General features: G+C 42.9%; 1 protein-coding gene across 3 annotated transcripts in view; it reads left to right on the forward strand.

The window, feature by feature from the left end:
* Window positions 1–23,450, forward strand: part of alox12 (arachidonate 12-lipoxygenase) — a gene marked incomplete at its 3' end in the record, with an annotated part of 44,225 nt that extends 20,775 nt beyond the window's left edge. For all 3 annotated transcript variants that reach the window (XM_034199862.1, XM_034199864.1, XM_034199863.1), the window contains 11 exon segments: window positions 13,115–13,196; window positions 13,289–13,411; window positions 13,860–13,966; window positions 15,064–15,236; window positions 15,782–15,925; window positions 16,703–16,906; window positions 20,260–20,346; window positions 20,978–21,147; window positions 21,817–21,938; window positions 22,511–22,608; window positions 23,280–23,450. In XM_034199862.1, the coding sequence (XP_034055753.1) occupies window positions 13,115–13,196; window positions 13,289–13,411; window positions 13,860–13,966; window positions 15,064–15,236; window positions 15,782–15,925; window positions 16,703–16,906; window positions 20,260–20,346; window positions 20,978–21,147; window positions 21,817–21,938; window positions 22,511–22,608; window positions 23,280–23,450 (1,481 nt within the window).
* Between the last annotated feature and the right edge of the window lie 2,179 nt (window positions 23,451–25,629).

Below are 25,629 nucleotides of genomic sequence, written 5' to 3' on the forward strand. Positions count from 1 at the left end.
GGTGTCCAGAGAGCTGCAGAGACTTCAGGGAGAAACCTCCGTGTGATGGATGTCCAGTCTGTTAGTTTGGAGAGGACTGAGGGTCTTTCCTCAGCGAGGAGGACCAGGCCTGATGGAGGAGCCCATGCTGGGCATAGCTGATACCAACTGCACAGGCCTAGTCTGTCACTTTATTTGACTAAATGTGTTTACTTATACATTTAATAGGTTTACACCTTCTGTCCATATGTGCTTTTTATTTAAAACATTTGATTAACTTTTGGTTCACATTTCAATAAATTGTATTTGTACTCCTTTTGTCCATTATTCTTACTGAAAATGTTAGATTACACATTCACATCTGACTGAAGATTGGCCCCATTTATTTGTGACGTTGCAAACTCTGCAGTACAAGGCACAAGTGATGTGAAGCTCATAAAGTGAGGCAAATAGAAATAATCAGCTGATGGAGTGTAGATGTGGAAATAGCTGCATTCGATCAGCTGACTGTTTTTACAATAAAAGTAGTTTCTTAGTGTACTGGTCTTAAAATCTCATAACATCAGCTTTTAATGTTCCTCTTGGATGTTCTTCTTGACCCTCAGAGAAGGAGAAAATGTCGTGTCTTTCAGGCATGTCCTTTCCTAACAAAAATTACAGGAAACATAAAACATATTATTGCAGAACAAGTGTGTTATTTATGAAAGCGGTGTGTTTGTGTGTTTAGGGGCTGTAGATATAATTATTTTGTAATAGTAATGTTTTTTTTTTATTCCAACAGTGAGCTACGAAGACAATCAGATTATGAATGAACAGTATGAAGTTCATCAACATTGAAATTTATGTTATTATCAAAATAATATTGAACTGTTACAAAACGTAGTGCAACTGTAGAAGCTTGCTCTGTTGTCTCACTGAAAGAATAACTTTTACCACGTTTTTTACAGACAATATTGAGAGATAAATAGTAGCAGTTCTCACTATGTGTTAAATATCTTTGCCTTCAATACATTAAATTAGAAAGCTGACAAAATCATAGTGCTTGTTAACATCTAAATGTAACTTTTTGCCCTCAACTTAACTGATGTGTAGGTGATCTAGTATTTAGTATTGTTTAATGGAATGTATATCAGTGTATTCAAGTCAATACTTCATTTATTTAAACCAATATCTTTCTTGATTCTTTGTACAGTATGAAAAAAAGAGTCTTTGTACCTGTGCTGAAGATCACTGCTGTGAGGAGTCCAGTTATGTCTCTCACTCTCTGGTCCAGCCTGTCTGCATCACCTGGACACCTTAAACCAGGCATCCTCAAAGTCCGGACTCCGGTCCGGATCCGGACCGAACCACAACTGTCTCTGGACTCTGAGCAAATTATACTTTTCATATGTATTATCTGTATTATCTGTGTTATCTGCGAGACATCACCACAACGCAACGAGTCAAAATGATCCGCTATGCCCATTGTCCATAGACTGCAAACAGCGCTCTGCATGTCCTGTTCCACTGTCTGTGTGTGTCTGTCAACGCATTGGTCCAATCACATTCAGCATCCCGTCAGCGTTTTCCCCCCCCAAACAATCTGCGAATCAGAGGCACATTAGGGCGGGTCTTCGCGGAATGCGAGTGGGAAAAATGTGTGCCTCGTCTCTTTCAACCTGTCTGAGTCAGAGCGAGAGTTTAAAAAAAAAAAATTCAGAGCGAGAGTTAACAGCTCATCTAGTTCCATCTGTACTGTAGCTAGTAGCCTAGATTCACCTACTGGGGTGGCAACTGACACCCTAAAAATAGGCCTTGCCACCCCAGTTGGCAGCTTTGTTTTGAAAGAAAAGTTGTGGCTCATCGGACATTTATGAGAGAAAGTCTCTAATGTCCGAGTGCAAGTGAATGCAGCACAAGATGCACATCAGGTAACCCCTCCCCCGGTCCTGGCGCGAGCGTGGACATATGATTGGCGGCGATTTCATTTGGGGACGGTGCAATACGAGAAGCATTCGGACCCAAGCACTGAAGGAATGAGGTATTTGCGGTCACAGTGGTCTGTGCATCTGATCATCAGATCAAGGGGGGTGCTGGGGAACTCCAGTTCGAAACCCGCTCCTGCCGCCACTGCGTCAGGCCGTTGTGTCCTTGGGCAAGACACTTTACCCGGATTTGCTCCTGTGGGTAATGTCCACAGTACATGTATGATATCAATGTGTACTTGTAAAAGCGCCTCGATGACTTTGAGGCGTGAAGATGGACGGTGTGGCGCAGTGCGCTGTGCAATGATCATCAGATCAAGGGGTGAAACCCGCCGCTGCTGCGTCTGTAAAGCCGTTGTGTCCTTGGGCAAGACACTTCACCTGAACTTGCTCCTGTGGGTATTGTCCACAGTACATGACCATTGCATGTATGATATGTGTAATGTGTATTTGTAAAGCGCTTTGAGCATCTGGAAAAGCGCTATAATAAATGTAAGGAATTATTATTATTATTACACTGACAGAGAAGAGACTGTCAGTTTGGCTGTACTCAGCATTGAATCAAAACGCACTAAAGCTGTTGATCTTAATACGTTTGTGAGGCGTTTTGCTGAACAAAATGGTAATCGCCGCATTCAGCTGTAATAGACATGTCAACTTGATGCTCTGCTCATGGATGAGCATACACAACTATTAAGATGATGACCTTACGTGTGTAAATATATATTTTTCTTTGAGGGGGTCTGCCCCCAAAAAACAGTTTTTGTCCTGAGAAAGTCAAATAAGACAGTGTGTAAAACTACACTGCCCAGCCAAAAAAAAGTAACCACTTTGATTTAACTAGGCCAGTAGGTAAGGACTTTCCACTGGATAATAACTGAAGTATAAAATAATGCATGACTGAAGTGATGGAGACCATGTTGAAGGCAAACAAAAAGAGGAAATAACAGGTAAAATCAAGCAAATCCCCCTCTCAGATTCCACAGCAACCAGAAGAACATAAATACTGGCTGGTGATTTGATTAATCAGCTTTGTGATGGAATACAAAATGCACAGTGCATTTCCTTAGCTGTGGGTGAGTCCACTGACACCACTGACAATGCTCAGTTGCTGGTGTTTGAGAGTTTTTATGATGAGGCAAAGGGGGAGTTTGTTGAAGATGTGTTGGGTCTGACGAACCTCAGTGGACACACAAGGGGGCAATACATTTATAAAGCAATAATAGGAATGCTGAATGAAATAGGGTGCAGCTGCCTTTATTCATAACTGTGCAGCTCTTACACTGCGACTCTGAGGGGTCAAGCACAGACACAATATCAATGAAAACTGACTGCATACAGATTATTTTTGTTTTTGCAACCTCGTGTTAAGAATCTTGTTGCAATTGTTTAAAAGTTTGAATGACCGTAATAAACGGACCTTTGTCTTATTGAAACATTTATTTTGGACCTTTAAGATTTGTATTTGAGTACCCCTGCCTTAAACAAACAGATATATATGTAAAGTACCATGTGTACAAACAATATAACTGATTATCTTCTGTTGAACATGTTGGATTGTGTATTGTCCGAGTCAGGGTCCTTTTTATTTTACTGTAACTTTGGAAGTTGTGTTACCAATGCTTACTGTTTATTTGATACCCATTTGGTAATGCAATTAATAAAAACAACAAGGGTTGGGTTCGTTCTTCAGATGACTGTGACGTTAACGTGTAAGCTCAATAATGAACTCCAGCTCAACCAACCATATTGTAATATCTAAGTAATCATCTTGAAATATGACATTAATAATTGTAATATACACATCTTATTGTGAGGTTGATTTCACATACACTACTTCGACGTTAACTTGTCTACATACTTGAGCATAGCCAATTTAAATTAACCTTAGCGATGCATACAGTTCCTACCTACATAATAAAATATCTCTCTACGTTACAAGGATGACCTTATTTTATCAACCTCAAACAGAAGCCGTTTGTTCAACAGTATTATCCCACTTAACGTCTATTTCGTTTTAACCTTTATATATATACAGTCTATTATTTTAACTTGGAGGCTACGATTAGCATCGTTAGCACCGATGTAGCTACCACTCGCTAACCCAAGCCTTAACATTCATTACGTAGCTGATTAAAATCATTAACACATAAATAAAGCACTCGAATTTCACTTACCGCAAAACCGCATTCATGCACCGTCTGTTTTAACCGCAGAGCGAGTCACAATAGTCCGATATATAAGCATGAAGAACAAACAACCACGGCCGGATTCAAGTTGTGTTTCCTGGATGAACTGAGCAGGCAGAGTCCCTGTAGCTTCACGGAGCAGCTAGCAGAGAGACGAGAAGCTAGCAGCAGCAGTCACTTGACAGAGCCGTCACTCAATGTGACCATGCCCTAATTTATGCAAAAACGTTAAGACACTACATTACATTACATCACATTACATTACATTACATTACATTGCATTTAGCTGACGCTTTTATCCAAAGCGACTTACAATAAGTACATTCGACCAGGAAGACATAACCTTGAAGAAAACAGAATCATATAAGTACATCAGGTTTCATAGAGCCAAACATTTCAAGTGCTACTCAACTGGCTTTAGGTAAGCCAGTCCTTTATTAGTATAAAAGTGCTTCGTTAATAGTTCTAACGCTCGAAGTGGAGTCGAAAGAGATGAGTTTTCAGTTTGCGCCGGAAGATGTGCAAGCTATCTGCCGTCCTGATGTCAATGGGGAGCTCATTCCACCATCTTGGAGCCAGGACAGCAAACCCACGTGTTTTCGCCGATGGGAACTTGGGTCCCCCTCGCAGCGAGGGCGCAACGAGTCGTTTGGCTGATGCAGAGCGTAGTGCACGCGCTGGGGTGTACGGTTTAACCATGTCCTGGATGTAGGAAGGGCCAGATCCATTCGCAGCACGGTAAGCAAGTACCAGTGTCTTGAAGTGGATTCTAGCAGTTACCGGAAGCCAGTGAAGGGAGCGGAGGAGCGGAGTGGTGTGGGAACATTTAGGAAGGTTGAAGACCAGACGAGCCGCTGCATTCTGGATGAGCTGCAGAGGTCGGATGGCACATGCAGGTAGACCAGCCAGGAGGGAGTTGCAGTAGTCTAGGCGTGAGATGACGAGAGCCTGGACCAGAACCTGAGTCGCTTTCTGAGTCAGCTGGAGACGTATCTTCCTGATGTTGTAAAGCGTGTATCTGCAGCAACGGGTTGTAGCAGCGATGTTTGCAGTGAAGGACAGGTTGTTATCTAGGGTCACACCCAGATTCCTTGCAGTCTGAGTCGGGGAAACAACAGAGGTGCCGATGTTGATTGTTAGGTCAAGAGTGGGACAATCTTTTCCCGGGAGGAAGAGCAGCTCAGTCTTGTCAAGGTTGAGCTTGAGGTGGTGAGCAGACATCCACTGAGAGATGTCAGCTAGACAAGCAGAGATGCGTGCAACGACCTGGGTCTCTGAGCGGGGAAAGGACAGAATTAATTGGGTGTCGTCAGCGTAGCAGTGGTAAGAAAAACCATGCGGGCTAATGACTGATCCGAGCGAGTTTGTGTACAGGGAGAAGAGGAGGGGACCAAGAACAGAGCCCTGAGGGACCCCCGTAGTTAATTGACAAGGGTCGGACTCAGACCCTCTCCAAGTCACCCTGTAGGTACGGTCTTTCAGGTATGAGGTGAGGAGGGAAAGTGCAGAGCCTGAAACTCCAAGTTTTTGGAGAGTGCGAAGGAGGATCTGATGATTCACCGTGTCGAATGCAGCAGACAGGTCCAAAAGGATGATGACAGAGGAGAGGGATGCAGTTTTGGCAGTGTGCAGTTCCTCCGTGACAGCAATGAGAGCAGTTTCTGTGGAGTGACCTGCCTTGAAACCAGACTGGTGCGGATCCAGAAGGTTGTTCTGATTGAGATAACAGGAGAGTTGTTTAAAGACAGCGCATAATATAAATAAAAGGGTCGCGTTAGAAAACAATTCACTCACAGATCCATAATCATGAAGGTGGAATCTAACTATATCGATAATAAAATGTATGGAGCCAGGGGTAGAAACATGTTTTTTTCTGCTGTAAAATTGGGCATTTTAACATGGGGGCCTATGGAAATTGCTCCTTTCTGCAGCCATCGCCTATCGGCCAATATATGAACATGACTATGTGTGTGACACTTCCGTATTGGCGTCCCGGCTATTCCCCAGAGTTTGCCCCTTGGTGTGAACCCACAATACTGAACACTATTGAGAGGAGACTGAAGTTTAAGAAACTTCAGTCATCGATGACTCGGGGGGAGGAGGGGAAACGGTTGGAGGGCACAGGTCGCTGGTGTGAACTGGCTTGATCTGGGACACGTGAAAAGTGGGATGGATCTTCATGGTTCTGGGGAGCTTCAGGCGGACAGCAGAGGGGTTAATTATGCGCACAATGGGGAAGGGGCCAATAAACCGAGGGGACAACTTATTGGACTCGGTAAGGAGGGGGATATTTTTGGAAGACAACCAAACAGATTCTCCAGGGGCGTAAGGGGGAGCGACATGTCTATGGCGGTTGGCAGATTGTTGGTTCTTGGCGGAAGTCCGGAGGAGAGCTGAGCGAGTGTCCCTCCAGATCTTACGGCACCGAAGAACATGTTGCTGGACGGATGGAACAGCCAACACATTCTCCTCTTCGGGAAACAGGGGTGGCTGGTACCCTAAAGAGGCTTCGAATGGAGAGAGACCAGTAGCAGATGAGGTGAGGGAATATTCTACCCAGGGTAGATGGGAGCTCCAGGTAGATTGATTCCGGTTGGCTATGCAGCGGAGAGCAGATTCCAGGTCCTGATTGGCCCTTTCAGTTTGGCCGTTGGACTGGGGATGATATCCAGAGATTAGACTGACAGATGCACCAAGAGAAAGACAAAACGTCTTCCAAACCTGAGAGGTGAATTGGGGGCCACGGTCGGAGACGATGTCAGCCGGGATTCCATGCAGACGGAAAACATGCTGGGTGAGTAGTCGGGAGGTCTCCAGGGCTGAGGGGAGCTTGGGCAGGGCTACGAAATGGGCACATTTGGAGAAACGGTCCACAACAGTTAGAATAGTTGTGTTACCTTGTGAGGGAGGTAGGCCGGTGACAAAGTCCAGAGCAATATGAGACCAGGGTCAACTTGGAATAGGAAGGGGTTGGAGCAATCCCGCAGGTCTCTGATGGGAGGCCTTGCTCCTAGCACATATAGTGCAGGCTGAAACAAACTCCTTGGTGTCATGATCAACAGTTGGCCACCAGAAATGTCTCCTGAGAAGGGAGAGTGTGCTGTTGGCCCCAGGATGATTGGCGAAACGAGAGCTGTGGACCCACTGCAGCACTTGGGAACGGACAGAGTTGGGGACAAACTGAAGGTTAGGTGGACCGTTACCTGGGTCTGGTTGCTCCAATAGCGCCTCCTGGATTGAGTTACTGATTTCCCAGGTGAGGGCACCCACAACACAACTCTGGGGGAGAATTTAGTCAAAGGAGGTTACAGGTCCCACAGACGAGAACGACCTGGACAGGGCATCAGGCTTGGTGTTTTTAGAACCAGGGCGATATGTAAGTGAGAAGTTGAAACGACCAAAAAAGAGGGCCCACCTGGCTTGTCGGGAGTTTAGCCGTTTGGCTGACTGGATGTACTCAAGGTTTTTGTGGTCAGTCCAAACAAGGAATGGCTGCTCGCTGCCCTCGAGCCAGTGTCGCCACTCCTCGAATGCCATCTTCACTGCCAGAAGCTCTCTGTTACCCACATCATAATTCCTCTCTGCTGGGGAAAGACGGCGAGAGAAGAAAGCACAAGGATGAAGTTTATTGTTTGGCCCTGCAGTCTGGGACAGAACAGCACCAACCCCGATGTCAGATGCATCCACCTCAACAACAAACTGCTTGCTTGAGTCCGGCTGGATGAGAATAGGGGCAGAAGTGAACAGGGACTTGAGTTGAAGAAAGGCATTGTTAGCATCAGTGGTCCAGGAAAACTTGACTTTGATTGTTGTGAGACTGGAGAGTGGAGCTGCAACCTTGCTATAGTTCTTGATGAACCGGCGATAGAAGTTGGCAAATCCCAGGAACCTCTGCAACTCTCTCCGAGTAGTGGGGACTGGCCACTCAGTGACAGCTAGAATCTTTCCTGGATCTGCCTCCAACTTGCCCTGCCTGATGATGTATCCAAGGAAACTGACCCGTTCCTGGTGAAACTCACATTTCTCAGCTTTGACGAATAGTTTGTTCTCAAGCAGCCTCTGTAGAACCTGACTGACATGGTTCTGGTGTTCCTCCAGGCTCTTGGAAAAGATCAAAATGTCGTCAATGTACACAAAAACGAACAGGTTGAGGAAATCTCGTAGGACATCATTTACAAGGGCCTGGAACACAGCTGGGGCATTAGAGAGTCCAAAGGGCATGACAAGATATTCAAAGTGACCAAGGGGGGTGTTAAAAGCTGTCTTCCACTCATCTCCTTGGCAAATTCGAACCAGGTGGTATGCATTTCTGAGGTCGAGTTTAGAGAAGATAGTGGCACCTTGGAGAGGCTCAAAAGCTGAGTTTATCAGGGGAAGTGGGTACTTGTTTTTAACTGTGATGTTATTTAACCCACGAAAGTCAATACAGGGTCGGAGTTATTTATCCTACTTGTCCACGAAGAAAAACCCTGCACCCAGAGGGGAGGAAGAAGGACGAATAATACCTGAAGCAAGTCACCGATGTATTTCTCCATGGCCTCTCTCTCTGGCCGGGACAGACTATAGAGTCGGCTGGTTGGTAAAGGAGCCCCAGGAAGCAGATCGATGGGACAATCATAGGGACGATGAGGTGGGAGAGAGAGAGCTTTATCCCTGTTGAAGGCCCCACTCAGGTTGTGGTAAATGTCAGGAACACCAGATAAGTCTACATCAGCTGAGACACATGGAGCAGGCATAGGGTGAACAGAGACGGGAGGCACAGCAGACTGTAAACAGTTAAGGTGGCACAACTGATTCCATTCAATGATTCTTCCTCCAGCCCAATCAATATGCGGATTGTGGGTGCGAAGCCAAGAGTAACCAAGAACCAAAGGGGTAGCAGGGGCGGAAATGACCTTAAGTTGAATTACTTCTGTGATTTCCAGAAATAATCAAGGTTACAGGTTGTGTCTGCTGTGTGACTCTTGAAATGCTTTGACCATTTAGAGCATAAGCAGTCATAGGATCCAGTAAGGTTTCCAACTTGAGACCCAGCTGGTTGGCTAGTTCCAGGTCCACAAAACTGTCCTCTGCTCCAGAGTCAATGAGGGCAGAGAGGGGCAAGGTCTGAGTGTTTGCACAAAGTCTGGCAGGAATGAGAAAACGGCGCAAGGTTGGGGCTACAATTGGTGTTGGATGTGGACTCGTCAGGACCCCCAAATGTACTGACGAGCCCCTGCGTTTGGGCGAACAGGACAAACAGCAAGGAAATGCCCCAATCTCCCACAATACAGGCACTCTCCAGACCTCAGACGTCGAAGGCTCTCCTCAGGAGATAGTCCGGCGCGTCCCAACTGCATTGCTTCCTCCTTAGCAAAGGTGGGCACGCGAGGTGGCGAGGTGAAGCCAGACGGTCTGGATACAGAGGGAGCACAATTGTGTGAGTTGTTTAACTTACTAGGCAGAGAAAAAAAGGAGAACGCAGCGTTCGCTCCGCACGGCGTTCCCGTAGCCGGCTGTCGAGACGAGACACCAAGGAGATTAAGGATTGGAGGTCAGCAGGCTCATCTCTTGCAGCCAGCTCATCCTTCAGTTGATCCTTCAACCCCCTAACAAACACTGCCCTTAGAGCCGCCTCGTCCCATCGAGCCTCTGCCGCCAGTGTTCGAAACTCGATAGAGTAATCTGCAACGGTACGAGTCCCCTGTTGCAAATTTAGCAGACGATTTGCAGCTGAGCCAGAGTAGTCGGGGTGATCAAAAACAGTGGACAAATGTTCAGAAAAAACTCCAAAGGAAAGAGTGTCGTAATCCACAGAATAACTCAATGCTTCGGCCCAGGTTAATGCTTTGCCACGAAGCAAACCCAACACATAGTTAATTTGAGTCACATCAGAAGAAAAGGACAAGGGGCGCTGGCGAAATACCTTGTTGCATTGAAAAATAAATCCTCTGCATTTCTCCGCCTCTCCGTGGAAAGGCTCTGGATCGGTGATGGAAAAGTCCCGACATGGAGTGGATTCCTGAAGGGGATTGCAGGAATTGCAGCAGAAGACGTCAGGGTTGAAATCTGGGCTGCAAGATTCGTGATGTGATGTGCCATGGACTGATTGCTGTCAATTAAAGCTCAAATTATCTGCTCATGTTGACCCAGAAGGTTTCCCTGATGAGACAGGGCGTGCCGAACAGCGGAGGAATCCGATCCAGTGTCAGAGGGGTTCATATTGACCAGTTCGTACTGTTACGCTCTCCGAGAGCTTACAGGTGTGAACCCACAATACTGAACACTATTGAGAGGAGACTGAAGTTTAAGAAACAAAAAGGCTTTATTTCCAAAACCGGTTATGCTGAACAGCTTGATATTCACAATGTCCAGGGTCAGGGAGTAGCCTATCTTCGGAGGTGGAGCGGAGGTCCGAAGCCGGGTGTGCGGAGATGCACGGAGGAACACAGGCGAGGTAAGCCGGGGATTCAGAGCTGACGAGAGCAAGCAGGCTGGGGCAGGTGTGCGTGGAAGCACGGAGGAACACAGACGAGGGGTTGGTGGCTGGACGTGGCAGGCAGAGGAGTAGGCAGATGGATTCTGAACAGAGAGAGTATAAGGTGAGGATTTACAGGAACACTGAGATTAGGTTTTGCTAAGAGCTAAATACCAAGACGTATTACCACTCTGGTGAGACGACGAACTGGTGAATACTGGATGACGAAAACCGGGTAGATAAGCAGGTGTAGGTGAGTAGTTGAATCAGAGTGACGAGCAACAGCTGAGGAGGTGAGTTGGCGGGAATCGAAAGTAGGTCAGCTACGCCCAGCCAGGAAGACAGACAGACAACAACAAACACGAAAAGAAGGAGGCAGCACTGAAGATCCTCACACCCGGTGTGTAAGGGAACTCACAAAGTGTCAGAAAACAAAACCCTCTCCCTTTTCCTCCTTTCCCAAATCTCTAAAAACGGGGGTACAACAGAGCTGATCCAGATTTGCGTCTGATATGATGTAATATCGGCAATGTGGGCTGGCTTTACACCTATGCTTTACACCCACGGCCCTATCAGAAACGTCGCTATCAGAAACAATGCCCGAAGTGTTTTGGAAGTAATATGGTCTTTGTTTACATTAGCAAGCATCGCTAACACTCAGAGCTAACGCAGTACTGGAGAGAGTATGAGTAAAAAAGCAAAAAGAAGTACTCACCTTGTGGTAAACCCACAAGAGAAAAAGCATTTGAGCTCCATATTGTTTCAGAAATAATGCTTGATGTGGTTTGGAACATGATATGGCATTTAATCACGGCAGCATTTTGCTGAATATCTGGGTAGAATTCTCCTGCATGAGACCTCGTCTCTTTTACTACGGACGAAGAAACAGCACTTTAGTAACAGGCTGAAATAGAGGGGTATGAGGCATGGCTAGGCAATGGGTGATCTGTTTGGTATTTTGAGCAAAACACTTCATAGACATGTTTTATCTGAGACCTATAATATATGCCTAAAAATAGTATAATAGGAGACCTTTAATGAGGAAATAAATCAAGAGCAGATTAAGGTAATTTTCGTATAGACTTCTATACAATAGGACTTCGTTTTGCACCCGTAGAGACAAACCCTGCTGGCTATAAGAAAGAATGACAGTTAAGGCTCAAAGGTTAAGGTATGGCTAACCTTATGCATCTGACACACTGGGTGGTGAATTGATGGTTACAGCTAAAAGCAACAGCTAGAAAAAGGTTGCAGTAAGTAAGTTTTCCCTTCCAGAACGTCATGGATGATGCCTGTGTGGGGGGAGAGAGGAGGGTTATAAATAAGCTTTGTATTTATTGTGGATGGCTGCACTGGTCAGTAGAATTGAAAACGGAATGCAGCAATTCCACAATCAATATGACTCATATATGAAGTTGTACCTGCTTTTTGAAGGCACTTCTTCTCTTCAACTGGAATATTCAATAATAATAATAATAGCTTGGATTTATATAGTGCCTTTCATGGGACCCAAGGTCGCTTTTCAGAGAAAAACAGGAATAAAAACAAACAAAAACAAAAGGCAGTTAGATAAACAGTCAGACAGACAAAACAACAAATAGATTAGGGGCCAAAGGCCTTGGCAAACAGATGGGACTTGAGGGCCCTTTTGAAGGCGTCAAGCGTGGGGATGTTGCGGATCTCTGCAGGGAGAGCGTTCCAGAGGGTGGGGGCTGCCACACTGAAGGATCTGTCCCCGAAGGTTCGCAGGTTGGTGCGGGGGGTGGTAAGCAGGCCAGAGTCTGAAGACCGCAGGTTCCGGGGTGGGGCATGTGGGCGGAGGAGGTCCGATAAGTACCGGGGGGCATGGAGGGACTTGTAGGTAAGGAGGAGGACTTTGTAGGTTGTGCGGGACTTTGTATGTGTGAGTACCCTAGCAGCACAGTTTTGAACATACTAGAGCCTGTCCAGGGTTTTGTTGGGGACCCCAAACAGGACACCATTGCAGTAGTCCAAGCAGGAGGTGACGAAAGCATGGACTAAGCTTTCTGCAACCGACTCCGAGAGTGACGGTCGGAGTCTGGCAATGTTCTTTAAATGGAAAAAGTCAGATTTGGTGACAGACTTGATGTGGGAGTGGAAGGAAAGGGTGGAGTCAAAGATGACACCCAGGTTGCGGACTTCAGGAGATGGGGAGATGGAGCAGCCGTCAACCTCAAGGATGAAGTCACCAACCTTCTGGAGCAGCGCCTTGGGTGCGACAACCATGAGCTCTGTTTTCCTGTTGTTGAGCTTGAGGAAGTTGGATGACATCCAGGTTTTTTTATGTCGTTAATTTTGTATTTGTCCGCCAATGGCAACCAACTCATTTGCGAATTTGGATGGAATGATGCAGACCTGTACCAGGAATGAATGCAAAGGCCAGTGTATCAGATATCATCATCACATGCCACATGAATGGAGCCTATGTCTTTACCCCAAAAAGAATAACCTGTGAACTGAATTCATGCTGAACATGCACTTTCATGTTTTCCCCCTCTCCCTAGCGAAGACCCCAATGCAAGATTCCTTACCCCAGCTGCTGGAGCACAGGAGGAAGGAGCTGCAGGAGAGACAGGCCACTTACAGGTCCACAACCTCACAATACACTGAAGGCCTTTACAGACTGTGTGAATCATATTAATATTCATATGATGCACTGTTCTTTCTTCCTCTTTCAGATGGGTCACATGGGCTCCGGGGATTCCCAGATGTATCGACGCCAAAACAGAAGCAGATTTACCCCAGGATGAACGTTTCGACAACGAGAAAAGGAGTGACTTTGAACATTCACTGCACTACGCGTAGGTGGTTCACACGTATCTCAGTTTTGTTTATCACACTATCAGACTAGATCTAGTTCTTACCAAGAAAGTCCCTTGATAAGATTTGAGTTCCTACTTCCTCAGAATCAGAAACAGGTTTATTGCCAACTGGTTTACGAGGAATTTGCCTTGGCGTTTTTGTGAATGCATAAACACAGTCAAAGAGTTAATTGTAAGAAAAGGACCAACAAATAAAGCTATTATTTAAAAAATATATATTTTAAGAAAACTATATTGCTAGAATATAGCAATATTTACACAAAATATAGATGACATATTGATATATCCGTACAAATAAAAAAGAAGTGATATATGTGCAGATACAAGAGGTAGCTTTGAGTGCAGAATTCAGAGGGTCTTTCAGGACTGACAGTATTAGAATGAACGAGATACTGTTTTAATGTGATGCTCTCTTCCTTCGCCTCAGATTGCTCGAGCTGTCTCTGAAGAAGCTGGCCATCAGCTTTGGGAAGTCTTGGAATGACTTGGAGGATTTCAAACGAATTTTCTGGAAACTACGAAGTCCCATAGCCGGTAGGTAAATCCACACTCCTCCAAAAACAGAATGACTAAAAGACTTTGGGTTTCACGAGAAATACAACATTTTGCGACAAGACTTCTTAATAACACAGCAACGAAAGATGGAAGTTAAATATAATACTCTTTTTTTGCTTTTTATATATGCATACTGTTTCATAATTTAATGAAAAAGATAAAAAGGTACGTGGAAAGAAAATTAATATCAATAAGATGTTTTTTACTTAAGTGTATTATGACAACAGAACAATGTGACCTTAGAAAAGATGAAAGCTAGATATTTTCGATCAGAAATGATTTTATTCATAGGAAAACCTTACACTCAGCATATCCAGGCAGCAGCGTTTCAGTGTTGGTGTACCAACACTGAAACACATGAGCACATACTACAGTTTAAAAAAGCAGAAATAAAATCTGAGCCGACAGAAAATGCTCAGTTTTAGTTTAATACACACAGTTAAGATCACACACACTATTTTATGAACATAATAGATTCACCTACTGAATTAAAAACAAAACAAATTAACCAAAGAAAGTGAAAACCATAAAGCAGATTCAGGCAGTAGGCGTATAGATTCACACTTAAAGTATTAGCCTACAGAACAGTACAGCTTACAGAGAAGAGATAACATCTGATCCTTTACAACAAACACTATATGATCTGTTTAGGTTTTTACTGACACTGTAATCCTGCTACTTATCTCACTTTTTGGGAAATGTAATAGTGATCTGATTTTGTGTTTTTTATGTGACTTTTTTGTACATCATTTTCAATAGTTTGAGTTCCTCAGAAATGTTCTTCTGTTTTTTTTGTTAATTTCACCGATCATTTTGTATTAACTAGGTCTATTTTGCGGATTAAATAAACTCAAATTAAAAGATGGCTTTTTTTATCAACTCAAAATAACAAAGTCAATCAATTGCCTGCATTTCTTCGAGCTCTGGTAACTTTTCTTGGTTTTTCAGTGTTAATTTAACATCGTGTGTGTGTGTGTGTGTGTGTGTGTGTGTGTGTGTGTGTGTGTGTGTGTGTGTGTGTGTGTGTGTGTGTGTGTGTGTGTGTGTGTGTGTGTGTGTGTGTGTGTGTGGCCCAGAGTACTGCATGGAGCACTGGAAGGAGGACTGGTTCTTCGGCTACCAGTGTATGAACGGCTCTAACCCCAGGATGATCCGGATTATCCGGAAGCTTCCAGAGAACTTCCCAGTAGTTCCCAACATGGTGCAGAGCTCCATGGCTCTGGGGACCCACCTGGACAAAGAACTCAAGGTGGAGGAGAGAACCAAAAAAATGCAACTTCAGTCATTTTTTTTAAATCTTATTTTTACTGAAGTAGTGGGGGTTTGAATTCACTACAGTGAACATTTCAACATGACACAAAATGTCACTTCCTCAAAACAAAGAATAGAGTAAAATTGAAATATCGAAACAGTAATAATTAATTAATTAATTATTTAATTAAAGAACAAAAACGTCAATGAAAAATGGTTGTCATAAAATAATATTGCACCCCCACTACTTGCAAAACTGATAAAACAACACACACACACACACACACACACACACACACACACACACACACACACACACACACACACACACACACACACACACACACACACACACACACACGTGTGTGTGTGGCTTATCTCATCTACTGTACATAGTTTTGTAAATGTTGTTCCATATCTTGATTCATTGTCTTTCCTTATTACTGTCTTCTGACATTGTTCTTCTAGGTTTAATTAACATTTTCCATCTGTGAAGTGTAGGTTCTTCCGTCAGTCATTTTGTCTCTGACTTGTTTCTCCCAGGCAGGGAACATCTACCTGTTGGACTACGCCATCATGGACGGGATCCCCACCAACACCATCAGAGGGAGACCCCAGTTCATCGCGGCCCCCCTCTGTCTGCTGTACCTGCACCCAGACAATGGACTCATGCCCATTGCTATACAGGTAGTCATCTTCATCTATTAAGCTATACAGTTAACTTCTCCTGCATTACGTCCACATTAGTCCTGAAGCATTTTCTTTCCCTACTTTATTTATACTTTGTTTCTTCTTTTATTTGTTGCATGCAATGGTTTTTGGAGTTATTGAGTATGCTGAGTCCATTTCTGACATTTTCAGGATCAATAATGCTTTTAACCAGAGAATGCCAATATGTGTACTCCCGGTGGGCTGATTTCGATTAATTTGTTTCTGTCGATTTGGAAGATTTAGGGATCTCTGGATCATTTGGATTGGACAGATTGCCTATTTATTTGAGAGGGAAAAAATGGCGAAAGTAGAGATAATAATGTTCATCTTGTTCTCTCTATATCTAATTGTTGCAACATGCTATTCAAAATCAGCCCATCGAGAGTACAAATATGAACACTTTCTGATTAAAACTGCCACTTTAGATTCTAAAAATATCAGAAATGGATTCAGCATACTCAATAACCCCCACAATCAGTCCAAATGGGCTAAGTAATGTTTTTACTATTGTTTACACAGGCTATAATGCCATTCATTTAAATTAACGCAACTGATGCTAATTGTGCAAATTACCCAACATATGCAAGTTAGCATCCAGCAGTTTCTATGTACTGGGGACCCTACTATACATTTGTATCATATAACTTTGGGGTTCACAGTGCTGGCAACTAGACCAGTAGCTGCTGCGTAACAATAAAGCCTTTGAACTTTGACCTTTGACTGCCTGTTATAGTCTCCCTTGCTTGTCCTCAGCTGGAGCAGAATCCGGACCGGGACACCCCCATCTTCCTGCCCAGCGATCCCCCCCTGGCCTGGCTGATGGCTAAGATGTGGGTGCGTCACTCTGAGTTCCAGGTGTTCCAGCTGCTGTCCCACTTGCTGCGGACCCACCTGGTGGTGGAGGTGTTCTGTGTGTCCACCCTGAGGCAGCTGCCCGCCGTGCACCCCGTATACAAGGTACAGTCTGTACGTCTGATCGGGGGGTCCAAACATCTGTCACTGAGGGCCACTTACAGAAAAATATACAAAGGGCTGGGCCACTCACTAGAGGTGAGGTATACCTATTTCAAACTTGTTTTGCAAATAAGTTATTGGGCTTCTTTCATCAAATAAGATTTGTTAAAAACTTTAATTGACTGCATTTATTGAAAATTGGGCTTAAGAACAATATCAGACAAGCACAAGTTTTATGTATTCCATTATACTTAATAATTAAAACTGTAGCTTTCAGTGAGAATATTAAACCATGTGTTTGTACTATTCTGGTTTCAAGGTCACATATTGTGGTCAATGTGAAACTACAAGACTCATTTTCAAATGTTAGCTGGTAATAATTTGAAGTGAAGTACAAGTACCTTAAAAATTGTACTTAATACTGTAATTTTAGAATCCAATATTTTACTTTTAACTCCACTACATTTATTTGACAACTTTGAGTCACTAGTTATTTTTTAGATTTAGATTATTAGTGAATACAAATATAAATGAATTATTAAAGGTAAGTTTGAGAAACCGGCTCGAGATACACTTTTTGTTATATTCCATGGAATGCTCTTAACATCCCGATAGCAATGAATATCTGAAGTGCTTTGACAAAAAATCCATAAAAAAAACGTCATCTGTGGAAGCCGTAGTGCTGTAAAAAGCACGACCAATCATTTTAGCCGGCCCGGCTAAAATAACTGGATGGATGGCCTACCTGCCTGTCAGCCTTCCATCTGTGCACAAATTTATCTCGTGCCCTCATTGGTCATGTGCGCGTTCGTGTGTGTTGGGCTCTATAAGGAAGTGGCAGATTTTCTCCGGTCGTGTATTTTCAAATTCTAGCGATCTCGAGCCGGTTTCTCAAACTTACATACCCCACCTTTAAATACACTTTGACATATATTTATAGGTTAAAGGAGACATGTCATGGCCATTTCCACTGATCATAATTCCATTGTTGAGGTCTACTAGAATAGATTTATATTGTGCAATTTTCCAAACTCACATTGGTTTCTCAAACAGCATCTCTGTAAACGACGTGGATTCACTGAATTTCCCTCTCTGCCTTTAACGGCTCCTTGTAGCTCCAATAGCTCCAGCCCCCACCCTCCCTGTGAGCACAGTGTGCTCTGATTGGTCGGGACGTTGTGAATCGCGCTGAGCTCCGTGGAGCTGTTGTTTCCTTGTTTAGCGATACACAGCTAAACACAGCCAAACTCACCCTGAGCACACACAAAGTCACAGCCGAAGTAAAAACAATAAGTGTGGGAGTAAGAAAAAGGCTGATAAACGCTGTGAGAATGGGTCTGCAGAGAGAATTTCTCCGCGATCCCAACTGTCTGTTATCAGCCTGCAGCCAGGGAGGCCTGCACTGTGTGTGCGTGTGTGTGTGTGTGGGGGGGGGAAGTCCGTGGATTGGTCAATTTGGACCAATCAGCGGGGGTTTAACGTAATGGCTCCGCGGACGTAACGTAACGGCTCCACGGATTGGTCCATTTCGTTCCGGGTACGGGTTGACATTATGCCGTACCCGGAAGAATCAAATGGTTACAGGGTACTCGCTACAGGGTGTACTTTGAGGGTTTGTGACTCTGCAGACCGTTTACATGCATAAAAACCTTCATAACATACAAGGGGACGGGTAATAACCGGAAAAGCATGACATGTCTCCTTTAAGGTTGTCACTACCCGATCCGTCCCCCTGCCCGATCGGTACTGCGCATGTGCGAGATGGTCCGCCATATTGGACAACTCCGGACGGCAACCCAAGAAGGACACTTGACACAGTGGCTTTTAGCAAAGCTCAAAAAGAAAACGAGAGAGAGATGAGTTATTGTTATTACAACGTGACTTCACTATTATTTAACAACTCTTTTTATTGGGTTATTTTATTTGGGGTTAAGTACATTGTCAGAATAAGTGAGAAGTTAATGTAACTTCTGTTAGACAGCTATCATACTGAATAAATATTGACCGTGAATGTATGCAAAAATGTATGGCATATGGCTGTCTAACAGAAGTTAAATTCGTCTCGCACATGCGCAGTACCGATCGGGCAGGGGGATGGATCGGGTAGTGACAAAGGTAACCTGCAATAGATGAGAGTAACACCTACGTCACTTCCTGGCAAAAATTACGGCCCGCCCACTTTTGGGGGAAAACAAAGCAGTCATTTGAATGGCGGTCAATACAAATTCTGAAGTTTTTGCCAATCCGATCACATTTTTTTGAAAACCGTGGATTTTTGGATCTTCAAAGAGCTCGATTACAATGGCCAGTCAGGCAAACAATTACATTCGATCATTGGAAATCGACAATCGGTCTCGATATATGGTTAAATTAAAATCAGTAGACGAGCCTGTAATTTCTCCAGCTGTTACTCTCATGAGCGAGGCGGAACATAATAGTTTTAACATGCCAAAAAGCTGCTGTGTCGTTTATTGCACCTCAAACATAAAAAATAATTAAGAGTTCAGTGTTTCTGTACTTCCTCTAAGAAGAAAGGACAGTAACAGAAGAGCTCTGTGGCTTCAGGCTCGATCGCCATTCAAATTACAGCGTTGTTTCCCCCAAAAGTGGGCGGGGCCGTAAAGTCACTTAGATGTTACTCTCATCTATGAAAATCGATCGCCTACTGCTATATTTAACCATATATCGAGCCCGATCGTCGATTTCTAATGGCTTAATGCAATTGTTTGCCTGTCTGGCCATTGGAATCGGGCTCTTTGAAGATCCAAAAGTCTCCGGTTTTCTTACATTTCTGATCGGATTGGCAAAAACTTCACAATTTGTATTGACCGCCGTTCAACTGACAGCGTTGTTTTCCCCCAAAAGTGGGCAGAGCCGTTATTTTTGCCCGGAAGTGTTACTCTTTGTTACTCTCATCTATTGCAACAAGATATTCGTAGGTGCTATTTATTACTATTACTATTTCTTGTCTTCTTCAGAGCCTTCTTCACTTACACCAACACAACAACAAATACTAATGGCACTCTCAAAGGACTTCTGGTGGCTCATAATTCCATAATTATTTTACTGGCAAGCCTTTAAAGTAAAAAAATAGAGGCAACTGGAAACAATTAATGAATGAAAACATTATTTCTCTTCCCAATATGTTTTCCCCCCAGAAGTTACAAGGTACCAACATATTAAGGACAACACATAATAAAACCCACAAAACAAAAACAGACTAAGAAGAGACAAACAAACAAACAAACAAACAGCAATCTATGTCTATTACTCGCATTGCAGAGGAATTGTAACCTTTTTCTGTTATGTTCTCTGGTTGTCATGGTGTTCTGATCAGTGTTCTGTTTCTCCTGCAGCTCCTGTCCCCTCACCTGCGCTACACCCTGGAGATCAACTGCAGGGGGCGCACTCAGCTCCTCTCGTCCAACGGCATCTTCAAAAGGGTGTGTCACTGAAAAATAATATGTAACTGGAAGGTTTAACTTCCCCACCTCATAGTTTGATCCATATTAAAATACTTGTATTGGTTTTTAAAGCTCTTCTTGGTCTTGGGCCTAGCTTTTTTTTAAATCAGTTTTGCTTTTAACCCCTCTGGACCCCTCAGGTCTTCTGTTACCGGCAGTTTAATCATACCCAAAGTGAAAACAAAGACCCCCGGTGAGGCGTCTTTTTCTTATTACGGCCCACCACTGTGGACCAGCCTCCCAGAAGACCTGAGGGCAAGGATTTATTCAGATTGTATCTGATTTTATGTATTTTATTTGTATGTATTTTATTTGAATTTATTTATTGATTTTATTCCTTTTTTATTCAGTTCCTTAGTTGTTTTTAATCACAAAGCTGGTGAATCACTTTTGTGTATGAAAAGTGCTACATAATTACATTTTGATTTGAACATTATATAATGTGTGCATGTGTGTGCATCCGATAATCATGGAGCTAACCATGGTGTGTCTGTGTGTGTGTGTGTGTGTGTGTGTGTGTGTGTGTGGTGTGTGTGTGTGTGTGTGTGTGTGTGTGTGTGTGTGTGTGGTGTGTGTGTGTGTGTGTGTGTGTGTGTGTGTGTGTGTATAGGTTGTGTCCACCGGGGGGGACGGCCTTATGATCCTGGCCCAGAGGGAGTACAAGGTGCTGACGTACCGCTCCCTGCAGCCCCCCAACGACTTCGCTGACAGGGGTGTGTTCCAGCTCCCCAAATACTTCTACAGAGACAACAGTCTGATGCTGTGGGAGGCCATACACAGGTACACAACCACACTCTCTGTATTCACACACATGCTGCTGGCTCTGCTTTATTCTGCAAACAAGAAGACCCAGGGATCTCAGAAACAACAGACCAGTTAGAATGTCCTTGTGTTCACTTTGTATCCACCAAAGGGATATTAAGCCCTAACATGTGATTCGACCATTGCAGATATGATGTTAAAATGTAATAATGGGTAGCGGTGTATCAACCGATATTTAGCAGATCTTTCTTCCACACTTTCATTTTTTTTTCAGATCCATTTTATTCCATAATAATATTGTAGGACATGAATGATCATGCTTGTACACATTTAAGAGCTTTATAAAGCCATATCACAATGTAGGGTGTTTTTTTATATTGAGGTACCTGAGTGGTTATAATGATACAGACTTGTACAGAGCCCCCTGGAGTTCAACAATATAAATACGTATTTTGTGTGTTTGTACACAGGTTATGATCATTTTCAGGTTCATATTTGTATGTAGTGTCTCTACTGTGACGTGTCTCCATGCTTTAATGTTCAGAAAGCTCTTTATCTTTCTCATACTGCCTGTGCTGCAGCATCTCTTTTCGCCCTCTGTCTGAAACTTGAAACTGGGATTGTAAAATAATGAAGGAACTGTTAACCTATTAATAAATCATTTGTTTTCTGCGCCTCTTTCTCCAGTTTTGTCTCGGGCATTGTGGGTCTTTATTACCAGTCAGACGAGGACGTGACGGAGGACCAGGAGCTCCAGGCCTGGTTCAGAGACATCACTCAGGAGGGCTTCACAGAGCTGCCCAACTTTGGTCAGTTTAATGTATATCATTATTTTATTACAACCAGGGTTCGAGTTATAATCTGAGTTTTATGGGGTCTTTAAAACTAACCGTGTGTGTGCACACACACAGCCCTCTACTTGCTACAAACTTAAATATGAAAAGGTTCAACTACGCACACACACATCATCTCGGCTCGCACAGCACGCTCACAGGCATAGATTGCGCAATCATTTATTGCGCACCTTGGAGGTGCAGTGCTGGCATATTGTCATTCAAGAGAGAATACGATGCGTAGTTCTTTTGGAAAACATGTTTTTATTTTAGCCTATTTACCTCATTAAAGTAAATAACACTCATTACGTTGACACATGCATTATTTGTGATTAAAATAATGGTTGTTGGTAATGTATTAGCGACCCCCATAGATATATGATTTCACTGCTTTCATAGGAGCCAGACCCCTCCTTATGGGAGCTCAGCTCCCATTGGCTCCCACATAACTCCAACCCTGATTACAACGTAAAAGCACAAAAACCAGAATACATACAAAACATATATAAACATGAGATAATTAGTCCTGATTATTTCCACCTGTTCAGGTCTGCCCAGCAGGCTGACCCTGGAGGAGCTGAGCACCCTGCTGTCAGTGGTCATCTTCATCGCCACAGCCCAGCACGCTGCCACCAACAACGGACAGGTGCTCACATCACATTCACTCAAGTACTGTACTTAAGTACTGTTTGACATATTTGTTCTTGAGTATATTCATTTAATGCTACTTTAAACTTCTACTCCACTACATTTAGAGGCAAATGTTGCACTTTTGTTCCCACTATATTTATTTAACACTCACAGATACAGTTACTTTGTACATATAAAACATATTGTAATGCAGTACTGTAATACTAATATACTCTGGATTTCAAGTATCTGAATTGCTCAATATTGACCAACTATCATACTAAAATGCTCCTACATGTATACAAACAGGATAATATATAACCATAATAATATAATACTGTGAAAAGATCCATTCTGCAACAAGTACTTTTACTTTTGATACTTAAAGTACACTTAGCTGATAATACTTCTGTACGTTATATTCTTCCGAAATGGGTCATTGTGCAGAATGAGAACTTTTTATTCTTTAAGTATATTTTGATGATAGGAGATCTTTAAGTAACATGTTGAAATCAGGACTTTTAATTATAATGGAGTACTTTAAGATAATAGTATTTGTACTTTTACTAAGTACTTCTTCTCACACTGATTATTGCAAAAGTCAGTTTTGAGATGTAAATTGTTGGAGGAAATAGTTCTACATCCCACTCAGGGCTCTGACTCCTCCTCTCTCTGATGTTTCTCCAGTTTGATTGGTGCGCCTGGGTCCCGAACACCCCCTGCACCATGAGACACCCCCCCCCAGTAGACAAAGATGCTGTCACCATGGAGATGATCATGGCCACCCTCCCTGATGTGAGCCAGTCCTGTGTGCAGATGGCCATCACATGGCATCTGGGGCGGGCCCAGCCAGACGCAGTGAGTATATCTGTCAGGCGATCATTAACGTGATGAGGACTCCATTACTTCCTGTCGTGGCGTTTTAGTGCATTTCTCAAATAAAAAGCCACTGTCCTTTGGGTTCTGACTCGCCTCAATTTGTTTCCAAATGTAATGTTGCATCACATAATATTTATTTAGCAATCCAGGCAGGCGGCATGTACATATTTATACTTCCTTCATTTAAATGTAACACAAAGGAGTTCTCTGTGTAACCTAATATAACTAAAAAGATTGTGGTCAAATATATACTATATATATTATATGTTGACATTTTATTTATCAAGCGTTTATCAGGTGCTCAAATAGGGTAAAAAAAACAGGGGTAAAAAATAAGAAAGAAATAAAATGTCAAATTAAAATCGAGCAATAAAACAACATTTAACACAATGACATTTGACACACACTGTAAATGTTTTATTCTTTAACTTTTTAAATGTTGTATGCTATTTTATTTCTGAAATATTTTGGCCTGTTCATTTCTTGTGTCTTAATTTCTCTTATGTACATTCCTTTGTGTTTTTTATGCTGCTGCAATGCAAACATTTCCAAAATTGAGATCAATAAAGTATCTATCTCTCTATCTCTCTCTCTATCTAATCTATCTATCTCTCTATCTATCTCTCTATATCTATCTATCTCTCTATCTATCTCTCTATCTAATCTATCTATCTCTCTATCTCTCTCTCTATCTAATCTATCTATCTCTCTATCTAATCTATCTATCTCTCTAATCTATCTCTCTCTCTATCTAATCTATCTATCTCTCTATCTAATCTATCTCTCTCTCTATCTATCTATCTATCTATCTCTCTCTCTATCTCTCTATCTATATCTATCTCTCTATCTATCTCTCTATCTCAGTGGCGAGCCGTGACTTTTATACCTAGGCCCTCTGACCCCCCCCCCCTCGAAAAAAAAGAAGAGATATTACGTCTCAACGTAGACTTCAGCGGAATATCAAAACAGCGGCCCGGGGTGCAAAACGCATCAATGACAGCGACCCTCTACCACACAGAACAACACCATTTATATAAACACCTATCATGACAGCTTACCCACAGCCAAGTAGCAATTACAAATGAATTAACTCGGCACTGCGGCCCGCATTGAAAATGACTTAGGCCTACCTTTGATGATCAAATCACACAAAGTCCATCCTCCTGTCCTTTTGGATGAAGCACTTGCAGGTCATTCAGCTGATCCTTTGTCACTCCAGTTTATCATTGTAACTCAATCTTGAAAATGACTCGGTTAATAATTTCGCAACGATGTCATCACTATCACTGAAGTGAGCCATCATGAACGAATTTATGCTAATTATAAATCTATCGATCATAAATCTATCGATTAGATTTATGTTTCAAAAATAATAAAAGTAGGATAGACATGTGGATATTATCCGGCTGAACACAACGTGCATTTATCTAACAGGTTCGTTTTCCACAGACCTTATTTCGAGCTATTTTCCAAAATCCTCTGGAGAAATCCCGTTGCTTTCTGTCGAGGGAATCCGAGCGCAGCTTACTTCCGGGTTTTAGGACGCGTCACTGCACCACTTGCATAGACCTCACAGCGGGCGGAACTTGTCATAAAGTCCGCGAAAATAAAGCCCGCCCATTTAGAGGGAAGATATGATTGGTCAATTGTACTGTCATTTGACATTACTCTCTCGTTGAGTTACTATAGCTGGGCCCTCTGTGAATGTAGAGAGGGACCAACAAGCCCTCCCGTCTCACTCGCAGAGACGGCATTTAACCCTTCACATTCCAACAGAAACTGAACAGGCAGATTCGAAGGATTTATTTCTTTGGAAATATTTCTTTGGAAATATTATTTTAAATACAATTAAATCAATTAAAATGTATTTTGGTAAAACTAATGAAAAATGTAACAACAAAAAAATATAAAAAATAATATTTAAAATAAAAATGTTTTTTTTTTAATGTTTTCAAATATTATTTTTTAGAATATCTTAGGCCCTCACAGAGGGCCTAGAGGGCTCTGACGGCTCGCCACTGCTCTATCTAATCTATCTCTCTCTCTATCTAATCTATCTATCTCTCTAATCTATCTCTCTCTCTATCTAATCTATCTAATCTATCTCTCTATCTATCTATCTCTATCTCTATCTCTCTCTCTATCTCTCTCTCTATAT

Source organism: Gymnodraco acuticeps, unplaced genomic scaffold (assembly GCF_902827175.1).
Source record: "Gymnodraco acuticeps unplaced genomic scaffold, fGymAcu1.1, whole genome shotgun sequence".
Lineage (NCBI taxonomy): Eukaryota > Metazoa > Chordata > Actinopteri > Perciformes > Bathydraconidae > Gymnodraco > Gymnodraco acuticeps.